The sequence below is a fragment of the Trachymyrmex cornetzi genome, unplaced genomic scaffold (assembly GCF_001594075.2).
Source record: "Trachymyrmex cornetzi isolate Tcor2-1 unplaced genomic scaffold, Tcor1.1 scaffold396, whole genome shotgun sequence".
NCBI classification, from domain to species: Eukaryota; Metazoa; Arthropoda; class Insecta; order Hymenoptera; family Formicidae; genus Trachymyrmex; species Trachymyrmex cornetzi.
Genome location: NW_017298703.1, coordinates 846,304 through 864,153, shown reverse-complemented (window position 1 = coordinate 864,153; position 17,850 = coordinate 846,304). Strand labels below are relative to the sequence as shown.

Sequence of the window (17,850 nt, the reverse complement as noted above, 5' to 3'; positions counted from 1 at the left end):
CTCTCTCTTTCTAAGTAAATTCTAATATTATTTTATCTTAAACCAACAGTTTTTAAATAGAATTTGATATTACTTTCATATCTTGTAACAAACGAAATGGATAAATGATTGCTGCCATGAATTTATGCTTCGTTTACATTGTTTCCTCTAAATCCTTTATTTTAGATATATGAACCGTATATCCTCCAACCCACATTTAATTAGCTAGAAATTTGCGACACAGAAGGAAGACCCTTGAAATGTTAAGAGCTTGGAGTCATATTCTATTACGGTACTGCTATTTGACATGGTACAAAGCCATAATTATCTCCGCCGATGGACAAAGATAACAACAATGAAAAGCCAATTAAGCCGCGTTTGTACATCGTCTAATGTTAATTTTTGCTTCTGTAACTCTATCAATCCCAATTTGATAGATAAAATGCCACAGCGTTTACTATATATCAACTATATAAATAAATAAATATTTTAATTAAAGAAAATGTTCAAATTTATAATATAAAATTATAGTCAATTTTCACAAAATACAAATCAAGCTGACAGAAAAATGTTGAGCTTGGAGACTATCTTTGTATCTCATACAAAAATTATATCATGTTATAATAATATCTATAAACGATATTTGAAACTGACAGAAACTGTTTACAACAGGACTGCGAAAGCGTTATTATCATCAATTTTCACCGCGATATTAATAGATAACAATAGCTGCACTTTAGCCACGAAAATTAATGATGATAGCACGCATTGTCATGCTTCTTTATAAGACGCTGCCGGCGGTTCCAGTCAAATCCGCCGCGAGCTCTGAATTTCGTTCTTGTGGTTCTCACCGATTCAGTCGAAGGATATCGCGAGCTTGCTATCAGTTCTCCGCGATTGTGACGGTTTGGCCACAGTACAGGCGGCACCGTTGAAGCAACAAGAGGGCAGGACACAAGCGAGAAAAAAAAGAGATAAACAAGAGGTAGATCGACGAGGAAGGGATGAAAGAAGCCGACTGCCCTCCAAGACATTCCCCTTCTATATTCCACCAGAGGCCCGTCTTTCTTCGACTACTACACACCTGGTCGCAACTCCCTCGTCATATTCTGAACCTCGATATCAAAACTACGATTGTGCGCAACCGCGGTCTGCCATTGCGCAAACTGTTTGTCTATTATGTTCTTTTGTCAAGTCATTAAAATTGCTCGAAAACAATTAAAGTATCGTTGGAAAGTTATTAAAAATAATATGTATTTCGGAACGCGATTATCATGTAAATCACGTATTTAAAAAATTTAAATTTAGAGAAATGCGAAAAATGTATCAGTATTAGTAACTACTTCGATCTTATTACAAGACCGTTTTAAGTAAATTCTTAACCTGAATATGAGTTATGGGAGTTTCCCAATTTTTAAATACTGTAATGTTTTACAATAATTTTATGTTTTATAATTTTTTATTTTTAACGATTTTTTCATGTAGATTGATTATCAATATTTACACTAAATTCAAATGTTGTAATTCTTAAAGAAAATAAAACTAATAATAAACAACTTTAGTGGATTCTAAGTATCCAAGAATCGATATGTTTTTTTAATATCATAAAAACGTATGTGTTTCTGTTACGGATTAAGATGTTAATATGGCTTTCATTAATTTATGACATCTTAAGACTGTACTTAAGACGGTCTTGAATATAAGAATCGATTACGAATATCGGCCTAAGTGAAGCAAGAATATAAATCGATGCAATATGCACAGATATTACAAGACGTATATACAAAAAAATTATGCTTGAGTGCTTCGTAATAAATACCTCCAAGTGAAATCGCTGCAACGGCACGTTGCAAGATAGCAATTCTACACAAATAGCGTTTTCTTGTCAATATTAAATAAAAATGATAGAACTGTTGAATATAAAAAAATTGGGAATAAAAACTTAGTAGTTATCATCGTATAATCAATAATTGTAATATAAACATTTTTTTCTCCTTGTATTTTAGACTTATGCCCGTATTCATAGTCAGACCTTGTACTTAAGGCTTCCTTAAATTTATCTTTAGATGCTCAGTAACCAATGAAATAATTCGTAGAGCATCTGAAGATAAATTTAAGGCTTCCTTGAATATAAGGCCTGACTATGAATACGGACATTAGACTTCCGTCAACAAAATGAAATGAATTAATCCATTGTCCCCGATTTCAATGTTTAATCGCGATTACGACACTGTTGTCCGAACAGTGGTGTACCAGCATCATAATTCGTTTTGTCTATTATCCCAGCAAAATAGGTATTGTTTGTCGCGTAATTGCATCGCGTGCGCGTCATTAACAAAAGAATAGAGCGCGACTATCAGTATTTTGAAAAGTGGATTCGTGCGCAAGCGTAGAATACACCGTGTAATATGCATCTAAATTACTGCATTTCTACTGTTCCTGCTTCGTTATGTTATCATTATCATTAAATTCATTGCTGAAACATACGATATTTTTGTCGGTATCTTATTGTAAGGGACATAAAGACAAGGCGTTCAAAATTCATTCGATTAAAACTTTAGATACATTTACATATATATACGTCGCATTAAGGCTTGTATTTTTATCGTGTTATTTTCAATAAGGTAGTTACAGAAATATATAAATTCATACAAGGTGTCTAGATGAATTCGCAATTCGTGAATATAGAACAAGATCGTGAATAACCGTTCTTTCAGAACACTCTTCGGCACTTTTCAAGTATCAAGTCGATATTCCGTTTCGACTGCGAATCGGCCTAAATTGGTATCGACCGGTTTGATGATGACTCACAAAAAAATTCCGGGTGCCCGGTTTCTGATCTTTTGCTTATCATTAATTCGATACGATAATATTACGGCGACACGTTCTCCACTAATAACGTCACATCGATCGCTTTGGTCGCCGCTTTTCTGAATGCTGTTGGTTCGATCGCCGACATTCAAAGATGCGGTAAGAAGGAGAAACGTTCGATATTCGCAGGGCGTACATACATAATCTTTACGCAAATTTACTTATCGGCTCCATTACACTCACATATTCATTTATTTATTTATGCGCGGTACGCGGCATGCAAATGCGGACCGTCGCCGTCGAAAGCCAAATTTGGGTAAAACTGAAATTCAGATTCGGTCAGTCGGAGATCCTCACACCACGTTAAGCCACAGTCGAATTTCGACTGAAATTCTAATGTAAGTGGGAAACGGTGAGGCGCCAGGTGTCGGAACGCGAGAGTGCATTGCTGGAAAAGCAAGAACAGGAATTATTTGTTTGGTTCGTTCACGACTGTGCATTCTTAAGCATTCTACAGAATTCCATCTCTGTGCTTAAGCAAATCAATGAGAAAGAAAATAAAAAGAAACCAATGTAATAATAATTTAAGCATTTTAATACACACGTATTTTTCGAGTTAGAAGAAAAGAAACGAAGGAAGAACAAGAGATAGCAAGACGGTATAATCTCTTACAATTATTTTTTTATAATTCTTATTCACATTTAGAGTTCATTTATAATCCTGCATCGCCTAAATCTCTGATATATATATTATTGATAAAAAAAAATTTCACTTTTCAAATTCTCTATAATTATTTATTTTTCTAGTTTAAAAACTTGTGCATTGTGATTTTAATTTTTCTTTAATTTGAGTCATTATCAAATTGATTTTATACGGTATTATGTTTGTTATTTTACGTATCTTTTTTATTGTTCATAAGAGAGAAATATAATAGCAATCTCTCTCTCATTATATCATTTTTTAAATCAATTAATGAATTAATATCCATTGTAGTATCTTTTTTTTTTATATATAGTACCGTTGTTCTATTCTTTAAAAATTTAATTTTTATAGGGAATAATTAATTTTTCACGCTATAAATTATTGTTTCATTGTTTACCTTTACAACTTATATATAGTTAATTCTGTTTCTGTTTAATTTAGACGCAGAGGATTACATTGAGTACATAATAAATTTCTACTCTATTCCATTCCCTATCTCTATTGAAGCCACGGGCCCTGCGGAGGTTCCGTGAATTGGCCACAGCGTTAAGAGTCGGTATGGCGAGTGGATATCAAAGAGAGTATCGTGCAGCCTTCCCGCCGGCAGCAGGCGGCTTCTAGCTGCTAATGATCGCGGTGTACCGTAACGTGCTACACGATTCCGACGATAAACTACAACGCACCCGGCAGCACCCGCGGCACCGCAAACCCGTTTTTCGAGCGTGGACTTTTTCACGCTCCTCCTCGTCCTCCGTCCATCTCTCCTCTCTTTCTCTCTTTCTTCTCCTCCTCGTTTGCTCGTAAGTATCTAACAATAAGTACGCGCTACTCGGCGAACGCCTCGTCGCGATAGACTACCGGCTTTTATGGCGGGCATAGTATGTGCACCTACGTTACCTTATCTCGTTACACGTGTCATTAACGTGGCGGCGCCCGGTCAAGGTATACGAGCTCTTTTTGCGCGAATGTTAACGACGTAGCGATAACTGCAACACGTTAAACGGGAACGCCTCGCGGTCACGCCGTCACGCAGTGTGTGTTCCTAATGTTCATATATTATCGCCAAATTGTTCCTGTTTTCGGACCATTGATTAAATCGGCCGAAAACATGTTACAATACTTTAGTAAAAATCGAAAATCTCAAATTCTTCCTCTCTATAGTATATACTGTACATTAACTTGATCCTAGAAAATTATTTCTATAACTCGATTTTGTAAACTTTTAATTAGTTTAATTATTATGTTTATGCTAACTTTCTATCTGTCGAGAGCATACTTCAAAGAAAATGATAATTAGGTAAGTTTTATAAACAAGTAAAAGTAATAATATCTTACTGTTAAAAGTAGATGCAATTATAACATTGTTCAAATTTTATATTTAAATTTTCTTACAAACATAGTAAAAAATTTATAATTATATAAAAATACATTATATCTTGAAACGAATTTAAGTTATGATTAAAGAGTAAATATTTCTTAAATTTGCTACAATAAGACTTACTAATACCTATAACTAAACTGAAGAAATTATTAATATAAAAAAAAATTATTAATTTTTGTTCAATATAAAGGATTCCTTTGAAAGGAAGTAATAAATAGGATATAGATCACTGTAGTTCCGAAACAAAATGCGTCTAGTCTAGAGATTAACCATTTGCCGGCTATGTGATCCGCGTCTGCAAGGATATCCCTTTGCCTGGGTCTACCGCTTTCTAATAATGCGGCTTGCAAATTGCCCCATCGCTAAATAACCGACGATCAAGGGAGCCTCCTCATTACTACTCGTAAGATTCCCGCGCGCAATTTGCATTAACTCCGCGAACGAGCCGCGACCTCGATGAAGGTCGACACTCCCTATCCTTAAGATTGATGCGGCCGATTACAGTAGCGACGAGAAGTCAGTCAACAGGGACCAGGGGGCCTTCTATTGTATGCATGTCGAGGTTCCTGCCTACAAGAGGCTGCTGCCGTTTGATTTTCGACTGAGAAGTGTCCACCGTGGTAATCGATGCTGAATCGTTCTTTCTCTCGATCCTCATTGATGAGGTAACAGAAGAGCACAGAAGAAGAATCGCAGGTTTTGCGTTCACGAAAAGGGCACCTGCTGTCGTCGGCTGCCTTTGTCGGCGACCTCGAATACCCCGAGCTTTGATCTTTCGTCGACGACGTTCGGGACAAACAACACCGGCGATGACAGTGTTACGGTGCACCATGGCTATTTGCGGCGGCCGTCTATAGCACTCGCTGGAAAAGCGACCGCGTTGCAGCGCAGCGAATTGCACGAATTAGACTGTTAATTGCCGAGACGCGTCGGAAATTAATTGTGGCGAAATAGGAATGTAATTGAAGATCTCTGGATGCGAGAACTGCGGGCTAATTGAAAAATCATGGCGATAAACGTTGAAATAAAATATCTAGACAAGATGTTATTTGTTGCAATCATTTTTTTTTAATCTTGGGAAAAAAACAAGTATTTTTAATATTAATTGTAAAAAGACAAGAAGAACTCGTTAGTTTCAGTCGGCAAATTCACATTATCTGATGCTTAGTAGTAAATGATCTTCGATACAAGAATTAGACATTACGCTGTGCAACAGAAATAATTTTTTTTTTACACATAGAAAACTCAAATTATTCTCAAAAGTAAAGACAAAATGTAATACAAGCGTATGTGTCGTTCCGCAATATCAAATCATTTGTGCTTTTTACGCACATTTCAAGTTTTATGCACATTTGAACAGGTTATTTCGGCCACGGTGCAAGATGAAATTTTACAATTGTCTGAAAATCATGTATTTTCATACAAAATTAATCGTTAAATGAGAAAATGATAAAATTAAAGCGGAAATAAAGCAGAATGTTGAAAATATGTATTTTTAATTGAAAATTACTCAAAATTTTTCGATCTTCCTACAAAAATGGTCATAACGCATTTCTCTTGAAGTTAGCTACGTATAACGGCGCGATCCGATTCAGACTTACAACGCTTACGAATCATTTTATTCTTGTTGTTTATCAAATGTTAAACAAACGCTCACAAGCGTTGAGTTATGAGCATTTTCAGATTACGGTCTAAATGGCGATTTTCGACTAAAAATACATTTTTTCACCATTTGGCTCTACTCCAATCGCTTTAATTTGATTGTTTTCTTATTCAACGATCAATTTTACATGGAAATACATAATTTTATGGAAATATGTACATAATGTTCAGATAATCGCAAAAGTTCTTGCGCCGCAGACGAAGTGACCTCCTCTAAACTTCAAAAAAACGTGCACAAAAACCGCAAATTTGATATCGTCAAACTAAACGCACCCCGGCGCCGGTACTCTAAATTTCATCTCTACTTTCACAGAAAATTTGAGTTTTTTAGTGTGAAAAATGCTGTCGCACAGTGTTATATCTCTCTAACAAATTTTCAATTTATAAAAAAATTAAAAAATATATATGCATATGAAAAGTAATATAGTGTCGTTGATCTCTTGTTTATTATAGCAGTAATGTAGCATTATTAATCTCTTATTATACATATATATATACAGGGTGCGGCGCTAGAATCCGGACACAAAAATGTTTCTTTGAAAAAGCCGTTTATTTTAAATATAATATAAAATATACAAAAATATCCTTTCGTATGTTTGTTGAGAGGCTCTTTCGGAGCCCTCCTACTTGATATAATCCCCCTGTGCCGCTATTATTTTCTCAATTCGGTCTCTGAAGCGCGCGCACGCGACCTTTAATTGCGCGCAGTTCACGGCAGCAAATGTTGCTTCAGTAGCGTCCCAGAGGGGAACCATATTGGGGTCTCTTCGCATTGGTAATTCTTTCAACAACGCCCTACATATAATAATCTAAAGGATTCAAATCAGGGCTGTTAGGCGACCAGAAATCTTTAGACCAAAAGAGCTCTACATGATCCTAGAGCCAATTTTGCATCAAAAGGCTTTCGATTATCGCTGCTCTTCGATTATACTCTGCACTATTCTTTATTTATTCCGCCATTTTAGGTTATTAATATCTCACCTGTGTATGTAGTCAACATTAACGCCATGTAGTATTTTCGGCGGGACTATAAAATAATGAGAATATCGAATTGAATTTTGCACCTTGTATATATATATATATAATTATAATAATATATTTATGAAATGTCAAAAATCCTGTTTTATACTGACAATCAATATAGAAAATGAATTTATATTTGCCCTATGTTCCTTCAGTACTGTGAATTGTAGTGTATACGTATCATCGAATGAAATTGTAAATTTAAGCTTCAATTAGCAAGAGAATCATGGATTAAAAAAAATCGATAAATACTCATGGATTATATATTCAACAGTCACCGTGCCATTTATCAATTGAATATCCATATTCAATGTGTGATAAAATAAATCATTAAAACATTTAAATCACAATTACACAAAAAATGTTTCTGACAGTTCATCACAGCGTAAATGCATAGGTAAATGAGTTGGGACAGTGCAGGCAACTTGTATAAATATATGCAGGAACAGAGCATATATTTTTGTTAAATTTAATCGTAGTATCCATCCATGAGTCTTTAAAGAAAGTTTTAATTTTAAATTTTCTTTAGTGAATTATGGTATCATGTGGATGGATACCACAACTAAATTTAATAAAAGTACATGCTGTCCCAAGTTAACTGCATTGTCCCAAGTCATCTACATTTGCGGTAACCATTTTCCATTGTAATATCAAGTGCAAACATTATGCGATATTACGCAACATGATGTCAGTCACATACAATAACTTCTCAGTGCCATAATACGGTGTCTTCCTTTCATACACCTGTGCGCGCACACTGATCGTACATGATATATGGGGACCAACAGTTTAAACGCCAATTCCAAACGGCAATTTTTGAGAGGTTTCCTTGGAAAGTATACTACTCAGTGGTTTCCCATTTGCCTTCCGAGAGGATTTATGAACGTACGAAAATTTTTCGGTTCTACCGGGGATCGAATCCGGGATCTTTAGTATAGCAGCACCAATACGCTGTCTGCTACATCACGCTTGCGCTCAATAACTTCTCTAGTGACAACGAATGAATCACAAATTAATTCAAATGAAATACAATAATATTATCGAGTTTATTATTGACCGCAATTATTTCGATCAAATCGAATATCATATAAAAATTAAATATTGAAATTTAATTACATTCTATTAATAGAAATGCAGAAATCATAAATCGCATTAAATGAATGAACTAATTTACAGAGCGTTTATTGGCTTTCCTTATATGTAACGATGAAAGAGCTGATACTACGTCATGTTTCATGCTGATATTCATTTTCATGGAATACAGGAAACGATGTAAATAATTCTGCTAGTCGGATTATATAATTGATTTATTAATTACAAATATTTGGTATTTTAAATAATTTTATCATAGATATTAAAAACTCTTTATAATTGAAACATGTTTCATTATATTTTTTATTATATCGTTGATATCTCTTTATGCTTTCATATTAATTCAAAAATATGTATAATATAATCGAATAATTTTATTAATTAAAATTGTAATGTTGCATTGTATAATCAATTGATCGTATATTAATTATGAAGATTCAATGAATTCGAATATTTATTAAGTCAAATAATGAAGAATGAAATTATGTTGCCAGCATCAAGCGGCATGTTTTCAAATTAATTAAAATTTTTACTTAATTAAAATACATCAATGGATCGAAAGTCTCAAAGAGAAACATTGATTTATGTATCATTTTCCCATAAACCATATCATTTAAGAAATACATTATTTTATTTGTCAAATAACAAAATCACAATCTAAAGAAGGCACCGGACCGAATCGATACTACAACGTTCGAGATCTTCGCACGACCTCGTCACAGTCAAAACAACACCCTGCACGTGGTCCAGTGAGAACCACGCTCCTCCACCATCCTCTAGAACGGTTCATCTCACTCTCTCTCGTTCTGGCTCTCTCTTTCTTGCTCTTCCCTACCCCTCTCATCGGTGTGCTTACTGGTTACTTCGCACGGTTTGAGCTGGCTCGATTGTCAGTCGGTTCTCGACTCTGATGGTGCAAGGAGCAAGGTATAGCTTTTGCACAATCTCTCATATCATATGAAAGTGCTCATTTACTTTACCATTAATTGAATCATTCTGATTACGATCAAATTCTCCTACCAAGCTAAAGGCTTCTCATTTGAGCTAAAAAAATTTCTAATATAATGAGCGCTGTCTAATATTCTTCATCATGAACTTACGTAAGAATCGCGAATTCGAAGAGGTGCATTGAAATGTATCATCGAAACGGGTGAAGGCCGGGGCAGAGGAAGAGGGGGAGGAAGAAAAATCGGGCGAGAAGAAGAGGAGGTGTCAGTCGCTGTTACTTCGTCGATCGTGCCCGGCACGTGCGCGTACTCGGCTCCTCGTGCCTTTGGCAGAAGAAGGGTGCATTGGCGGAAGGAGCGAGGAAGGAGAGAAGAAGAAAAGGAAGCGGTCGAAGCGAAAAGTGACGGCAGTGCGCTCTGAACCGTCAAGCGGTACGTCGAGGAAGAGAGCGAAATTGGTGCACGCGCATTTAAATGCGTGCTGGACCACGTGACTCTCACGGAGTACCTCCAACCCCTACTTAAATATTATCGGGTCATCGTCAGATTATCATTGTGCGGCATTTAATGAAAGAAATATAAACCTCCGTGAATTTCATGTCGCATCAACCGCACGAATGGATCGACAGAAAAACACAGTGCTGTTGTGATTCTTTGACAAGACTAAGATGATCCGCGTAAGGATAGATTCGCGCTGTTGTATGCGCATGGATTGAAGGTGATTGATGTATGAACTGCGATGATTGCGTGTGAATAAAGATACGAAGATTTATCACGTGAACAGTACTTGTACTATTAGCATACGAGGGTGTATCAAGATGAAGGCAGCGTTGCAGGTGAGTTTTTATTTTGCACGAGCATATCTTATGATTCTATGTTATGATTTCACTTGATTAATTTTAAATTAGGAGTATTATGAGCATAATCTTATGAAATAAAACTATGGAATTATGAATCACTTATAAATCTTCATAAAAATTTATACATATATCATAACTTATAAATTAACAGTTTGCTATGATATAATTACATAAGACAACAATAAAATGTAATTATATAATTAATATATATATTATGTTTTATGTATTGTGTGTAAGTATTTCTAAAATGATTTTTATTTCATAATTCTCACATAATTGCCGCATTTTATTGATTTTAAACTATATAGCTCTACTAACGATAAGACTGTTTAACCAGCAATTAAACATACTTAAATGCAATACTAAGCAAATAAAATGATCGGAGCTACTCGGTAATTATTTGTGTAAAAATAATAAAACTAAATATGAATAAAAACAATAAATATAACTATATCGCCATAATATACGAGAAACAGGCAGAAAATTATGAATAATAAAAAAAAATAGACTTAAATCTTATATCTGTGGTACAAATAAAGAGGAAAGGCTATCGCATGCGTCACATCAATAATAATAAGAGCGAATGTCCTGTGTATTAATTTCTTCTTACCGTACACACATACACACACACACACACACACACACACACACACACACACACACACACACACACACACACACACACACACACACACACACACGTGCATACATACACACATGTATACACACGGGTGCGTCGTAAGACGAGTAGCGGCCGAGGCATCATCCCAATCCTCTTTTAACGCTCTTTGATCATCTGGAAGTTCTGCTTTCACGGGTACCCGCCGCGCGTTTCTCACCCATCGCCCCTCCATACCGAAGGTTTCCGTCTCTCTTCTCCCTGACAACCATCGTATGCGACTAGGCATCTCGCATATACAGTGGCCTTTAACTTTTAAGTACGATTTAACGAAAGCCTTTGAACACCCGCCTGTCGCGAAACTCCGGTACCGGTTGCGAATTCTCTGGGGGTTATTTGACCTCCGCGGCTGCCGCCCTCGAAATCTTTCTTTACCACGATTTTGCAAGCTTTTGCTCTCTCACGCACGACGATTCCCAACCATAACGTTTGCTTTGATATTTTTAATGCTCTTTGCGCGTCAAAACATACGGCACCTCTTTTGTGTGTTGCGGAAATTCGAGAGAAATATTCAGATCCATAGTGACATTAATAACGCTTTTATAATGAATTATGTAGATTTATCATCAATTATGTTACAATACAAAAATGTCAAGTGAAATAATTAAAATGAAATCAAAAGCCATTATTCATGCACAAAAAAAAGATCGCGTAATGCGATCGTATAATTGTAATGAAATTGCGTTAAATCTTCGCATATTTATCTTCATTATAAGATAAGTAAAACTAAAAAAAAATTAAAGGTAGCAATGTAACATTTAACTTTCGCGATCGACCGATCATTTTAGACGAAAGATTACCAAAGGAAATACACAAAATACACATACATAATATATTAATTTAAAATAATTTAGATCAATTAATATATTCGAATTAGTTAATTAAAATTAATATTTAAAATATTTTGATTTTAATGAACAATTAAACTTGATTTAATCATAGTTGCTACGTAATAATTATGGACCCGACATAAATATCAGTACAAGCATCGCCGTTAATTACGATATCGATTGAATTTCATTAGGCTGTTTCGAGCGCGAGCTCTACGTCATCGGGCGACTTCCTGGACGGTCGACTGCGATCTGCGATGCGCTTGATCTGGCGCATAGAATTCGCGCGACGACGCACGTGATAAATCACTACGGCAGCTAACCGCGCACGCGATAAACCGCGAGCTCCCGCGAATCGCGTGCGATTCTCTCTCCCACAAATTTATCGCCGTCTGTTGCCGACAGCCGTGTGGCACATATTATAAGGGAATATGGTAATGGAAAATTAAAAAGTGAAATAAATTTATTCGCGCGCGATATTATCGTTACGTCTCCGACGTGTGTTTTGATAATTAAACGGTGATAATTCCTAAAATTGATAAAAAAAATTTCGCGAGAGATATGTCCACTCGATCTATCAGCTGCACCCTTGTACAAACTTCAAAATTGGAAGCGGTTTAAACGAAGCTATATTTTTTTCAAAACGATTACAATGACCCAAAAGCAAGTTACATTTCAAACAGAGAACGCAAAATATTTTTTCGCATGGCCTATAAATGTAATTGGCAAAAACATATAACAATCGATATAGTAAATAAAAACATAGGTAATTTACTTTTTTCTCAATTTCTGCAGTTATAACTTTTCATGTATTTTCTCATTCAAGGTTGTTCAACTAATTGTAGCAGAAATGATATTTCTACTTTTTGATTAAAAGAATCGACTAAATAACATATAGTATTTAACATGCAATTTCTGTGATTCAAGTATTCAGGTATTCAGTCATACAATATTTTTTATCTTCTGAAATATAGAGTATTTATGAAGGTTAATATAGGTAAGAAAATGAAGTAATATATTTTCTTAATGCAAATTTTATCGAAAATAATATTTTAAGTGAAGTTTTCGAACTTCTAAAATTAAATATTTTGAGAGAACTTAATATTATTTTTAAGAATTACGCACATATTAGGAAATTTTTAGCTTAAATTTTTGTTATTTTAGTAACTTTAGTTAAGAGGATAATTAGAAGAATATATAGAATTATTCTTGAAACTTGATTTTCAAATTTTCATTACTAACTCATTCAGTAAGTAGTTAAACAGACTTTGGTTTTAAATTTAGTATACAAGGAAAATTATTGGAAATAAGTTCTCTTAGAGAGATCCCTATGTATGTATATAATTTTCACAATATGATATAGTGGAATCATGTAACGAATACAATGCGATGTGCGGCTTTAAATTCTTCAGTGATTTCAGTTAATAGCAAAGCAAACAAGTATAAATATTATAAAATAAAATTGTGTGATCGCGCGCGGAATATGGTTTTATGACAATGTCATTTAAATGTCAACACTAATCTATGTGTTAGTTTAAATCCACAAAAATTCTAAATATCAGTTGACTTTTATCATTAACAGAATACGTGCTAAACGTCCATTTATTACTCAAAATGTTGTAGTGAAAGATAATACCGAATTTATCTCATTATACGCAGTGTTATGTTTTTATTTTTTTTTTGGATTTAAAAACTATTTGGGAGAGAGGGAGAGAGAGAGTGTGTGTGTGTTCTAATAGTAATATATTCCCAAAATTAATTATATTAATTCCTCTTTTCTTGTCAAAACTATGTAATTCATACCGTTTTAAGCGATTATCATAGGAGCAATTGACGCATAATATAATTATTTACTTAAGACACGACAGATATTCAATAACAGATGTGCTGCGATTCAATAACGGATTCTAAACTGCGATGACGAGTCCCTTGTTGTTTTCGAGCAGTAGTAAGCAAATATGTCAGTCGTAAAAAGCAGGGTGGATAATTGCAGTGGTGATCGTCTATGCTACCTGCTGTCAAGGTTAACGTTAGCATGATATTCGCATGTGTGTCCTTTTGGCACCACGAACGGCCACGCTCGTTAATGAGCGTATATTGATCTCTCGAGCGCCGCATGACCGGACATCAAAGAGTAGATGAGCAACAAGTATCCCGTCGGGAGAGAGAACCGAAAGCCCGAGATTACAATTTAAGCCTGTTTACGTCGGGATTCCGTCTCTGTGATCTCGCGCGCCACGCATAGTCCGCGTCGATTCGGAATCCCGTCTCCTCCGGCGTTTCTCCACCGCGCCTCTTCCCGTTTTAGCCCTTTGCTCTGCCCGAGCTGCCTTTGCGCGCCAGCAACTCGAGATTATTTTCCCAATGTACTCTCGTGGCTCGATATTGCCTCCAAAATATAAACGTCCGTACCGCTTCGCGAAAGCGCGCGTTTTGGAAACAGATAAATAATAATAAAACATAAAAACGTATTTTTACCGTAAATCTTGCGTAATCTTCACTTACGTAGTATTTTAGAAGATTAAAATGTGAAGTTTTTAAAAGCTCCTTCAAACACAAATATAAATTCATTTTGTCTATATAAGAATGAAAAAAATTAATACTTCTTTTCTCAATAGAAAAACATGGATAATTAAAACTATCATTAGAGGAAGGTCACCGATACCGACATACCACTTTGTTTTTAGACAATATTTCTTAAACAAAAGGTAAAAGTACAACTTCAAAAACATAAATACAAAGTAAAAAGTGTCTTCTATCAGATAGTATAAGCAATTTTTATAATACTGTTTGCAATTTTGCAATAATTAAGTTTTTCGTAAGTTATGCAAAAATGAGCGTCTGACAAAATGGGCTCTAAAACTGACATAGTAGGCAATAATACCAACATTTCTATTTTATAAATAAAGATATATCCTATTTTGTAAAGAAAACTAATTTATGAAACTATAAACATTTAAAATGACATAATATTATCAATAATACAGTCACTATTATTTTAATGACGCAATTTGCAAAAGAACACCGTAAGAATTTTCTTCTCGGATTCATAGAATTGGTTTTTAGCTGATTTGGTATAGAAATAAGCCACGAATATATGAATTATGAGTTTGTACTTCTTTAATTAGCTAAACAGATCATGATTTTATTAGTATTAATAAAGTGCAATAGTTAGTTTCTGAGAAATAAGGGGGTGTCACTTTAGGAGACCTATGTCAGTATCGGCGACTTTCCTCTACAAATTAAACTTTTTGAGAAATTAAGCTTTGAGAATACAAATAACTAATAAAACCTCTCTCTTATTTTTTAGTTAATTTTATAATAAAGTTTCGGTTTAATTAATCCTATATAATAAAAGTTTTATTTAAGACTTAAAAACATTGAATGTTTAATGTTATTAAAATTTCACGACAAAAATGATAAATATCTTGGATATTATGCATGTACCATTATGTTCGCTTAAGCGAGAAACTTAGCTTGCGTAATTAAAATATAGTCCCTGGGTTAAGCCGTTGTACATATTTAAAGTATAACGCAAGCAAGAAAATATTCATAGGGCATATTCATGGTAATGCACATTTCAACGGCATGAATACAAAGGTGGAGAAGACGATGAAAAGAAAAAGAAGAAAGGCGATGAGGCTGATATCCTGCTTTTAAGTCCTTTCACAAACGAAGGAAGAAGTGGCCATTTCAGATTTCGTATAATGAGAGCAGTATCAATGATCATAATAATAAGCTATAGAGTATAGGAAGAGACTGTATACGTCGTTCTACCGTCATTTACCTAAATGCTTTTCACGCGGAAAACGTGTCGACGATAAAATCTTATTGTCGAAGAAACGACGGAGCGGCGAAATTGCTGCGATTTACCGGGAAACTTTTACAACGTTTTCCGGTTTGCCGAGACTTTCGGAAGGAGAGTGATAGGGACAGGAGCGCATTTCTTAGAGGCGAAAACGCTGGCGAGCTAGCAGAAACAATGCCCCGTTAGAGAGTAATGTCAGTCCGGATTCGTTCTACTACGTGCCTTTCTGTACGGAAACGGCGGAGACCCGACTGGACGGGGATAGTGGAACATTGTGCCAGCAAGCAGCAATTAGTAGTAGACGGACGTTGTTACCTCTAGTCGAGAGGGATTCAGTTTGTAGTATTTAAGAGAATCTGAACATACGCAACAACCAACACGACCAAATCGCCGCCAGCCGTGACGAGATTGATAACTGCTTTCTATACGCTGTACACGAGACTTTGATTAATTACATCGAAGAATGATCGTACGTATTCCTCAATTTTTATCTTGATATGAATTTTCCTTTCCCGTAATGCGCGTGACAAGAGTAATTTAAGAAATATAATAGAATTACGAATGTGATAAAAAATTTATAAACTATGAATATTTCTAGAGTATACTGGCCATCATTCTGTATTGATATTAAGATATGCAAATCAAAATTTTAAAAACAATGGAATTAACGTAAGAATTCATGTAATAATTAATATAATAATTAACGTAAGAATTGACGTAGAAATTAATACTAATAACTGGTAAAAAATAAAAACAACCCCATGATTGAATTAGCACGTCGGATGTTCTATTTTACCCGAATGTGTGATACACTGACTACAAGCAGCAACGCGGGAATAACAATTACACAGCAAACATGACTTCGTTAAACTAGGGTGGGTTTATATGAGCAGACCAAGATATAGTGCTCTCAGCGAACAACACGGCTGTTACAAGCGACATGGGAAATACTGGGATATCTTGGTGCTAACGTGGCTAGCTGCCTTAACATCGTAAAGGAGATTCTACGTATAAATCATTATTAATGATATTTTACTCGTTGGAAAGATACGTTTCATACGAAATGAGGTCTGGGATGGACTGGTGAATCGCTGTCATAACACTGCGTGGCAATTAGCGGCAGCAATTACTGAGAGTAGACGGAGAGTTGTGTACTCAAGAAGGCGATTATACGCGCATCTACTTAAGAACATCTACATTACAGGAGATGAATAACGATGGCGATGTGGACACGGATGAGGATAATTGCGACTTGGATTACAGAGCAGCGGGCAATTTAATCTTGAAGACCACGAAGGCAAAAGTATATTTACAACAGTCTATCCATTCTATGTTCTTCTCCCCTTGCGCAAACGAAAGGTACATTAAATAATAGCTAGAATCATTACGACGATTTTCAGATGAACGAGCTGAGAATCCTCCAGATTTGTCGTTTATTAGCAGATTATCTTGTGTATCGCGATGATTCAACTACAACAGAGAGAGAGAGAGAGAGAGAGAGAGATACGAATTTATATCACTGACTTTTATCTGCGATGAAATATCATATTACAGTTGGAGTTTCAGTTTCTAATGTAAACCGTTTTAAAGAATTGAGTTATAAATATTATAACTATGGCAAAATACTACCTTTGGTATAAATGAAACTTATCATTAACAAAAAATAATTTACACGCAATATAAGCTAAAAATTCTACAATTTATCAATTCTTCAAAAGATTCTACAATTTTGGCTCTGAACAAGAAATACTAACTCTATCAGGATCTCAAATTCCATTCTGTCGACATTTCTTTTGTAAGAAAACGAGATTGGAAAAAGATGAAGATGAAGTTCGTGCCTCTCGACAGAATAATTCAGCGTTAACGACTGGATGTCGTCCTTTCACAGAAGAGGCTGTCTAGTTCGCGTTGCTCAAGAAACGAAGTAACGACGATGACGACGAACTTGAGTTCGAGCGTTTGGACTTGGACGCTGACACGAGACCGACGAAGACGATCAAGACGATGACGACGATGACGACGACGACGACGACGACGACGACGACGACGACGACGACGACGACGACGGCGACGAC

At 35.3% G+C, this 17,850-nt stretch overlaps 2 protein-coding genes across 2 annotated transcripts in view; one reads left to right on the top strand and one right to left on the bottom strand.

Annotated features, from left to right (window-relative positions):
• The window catches only part of KaiR1D (Kainate-type ionotropic glutamate receptor subunit 1D), a 441,399-nt gene that overhangs the window by 383,030 nt on the left and 40,519 nt on the right, over positions 1 to 17,850 (bottom strand). The gene's annotated exons all lie outside the window — the stretch shown is intronic.
• Notum (palmitoleoyl-protein carboxylesterase notum) overlaps positions 10,323 to 17,850 on the top strand; it is a 25,876-nt gene continuing 18,348 nt past the window's right edge. Inside the window, exon 1 of the mRNA XM_018512224.1 lies at positions 10,323 to 10,434. Within this exon, the coding sequence (XP_018367726.1) occupies positions 10,417 to 10,434 (18 nt within the window). The 5' untranslated portion in view covers positions 10,323 to 10,416. The remainder of the gene's footprint in view (positions 10,435 to 17,850) is intronic.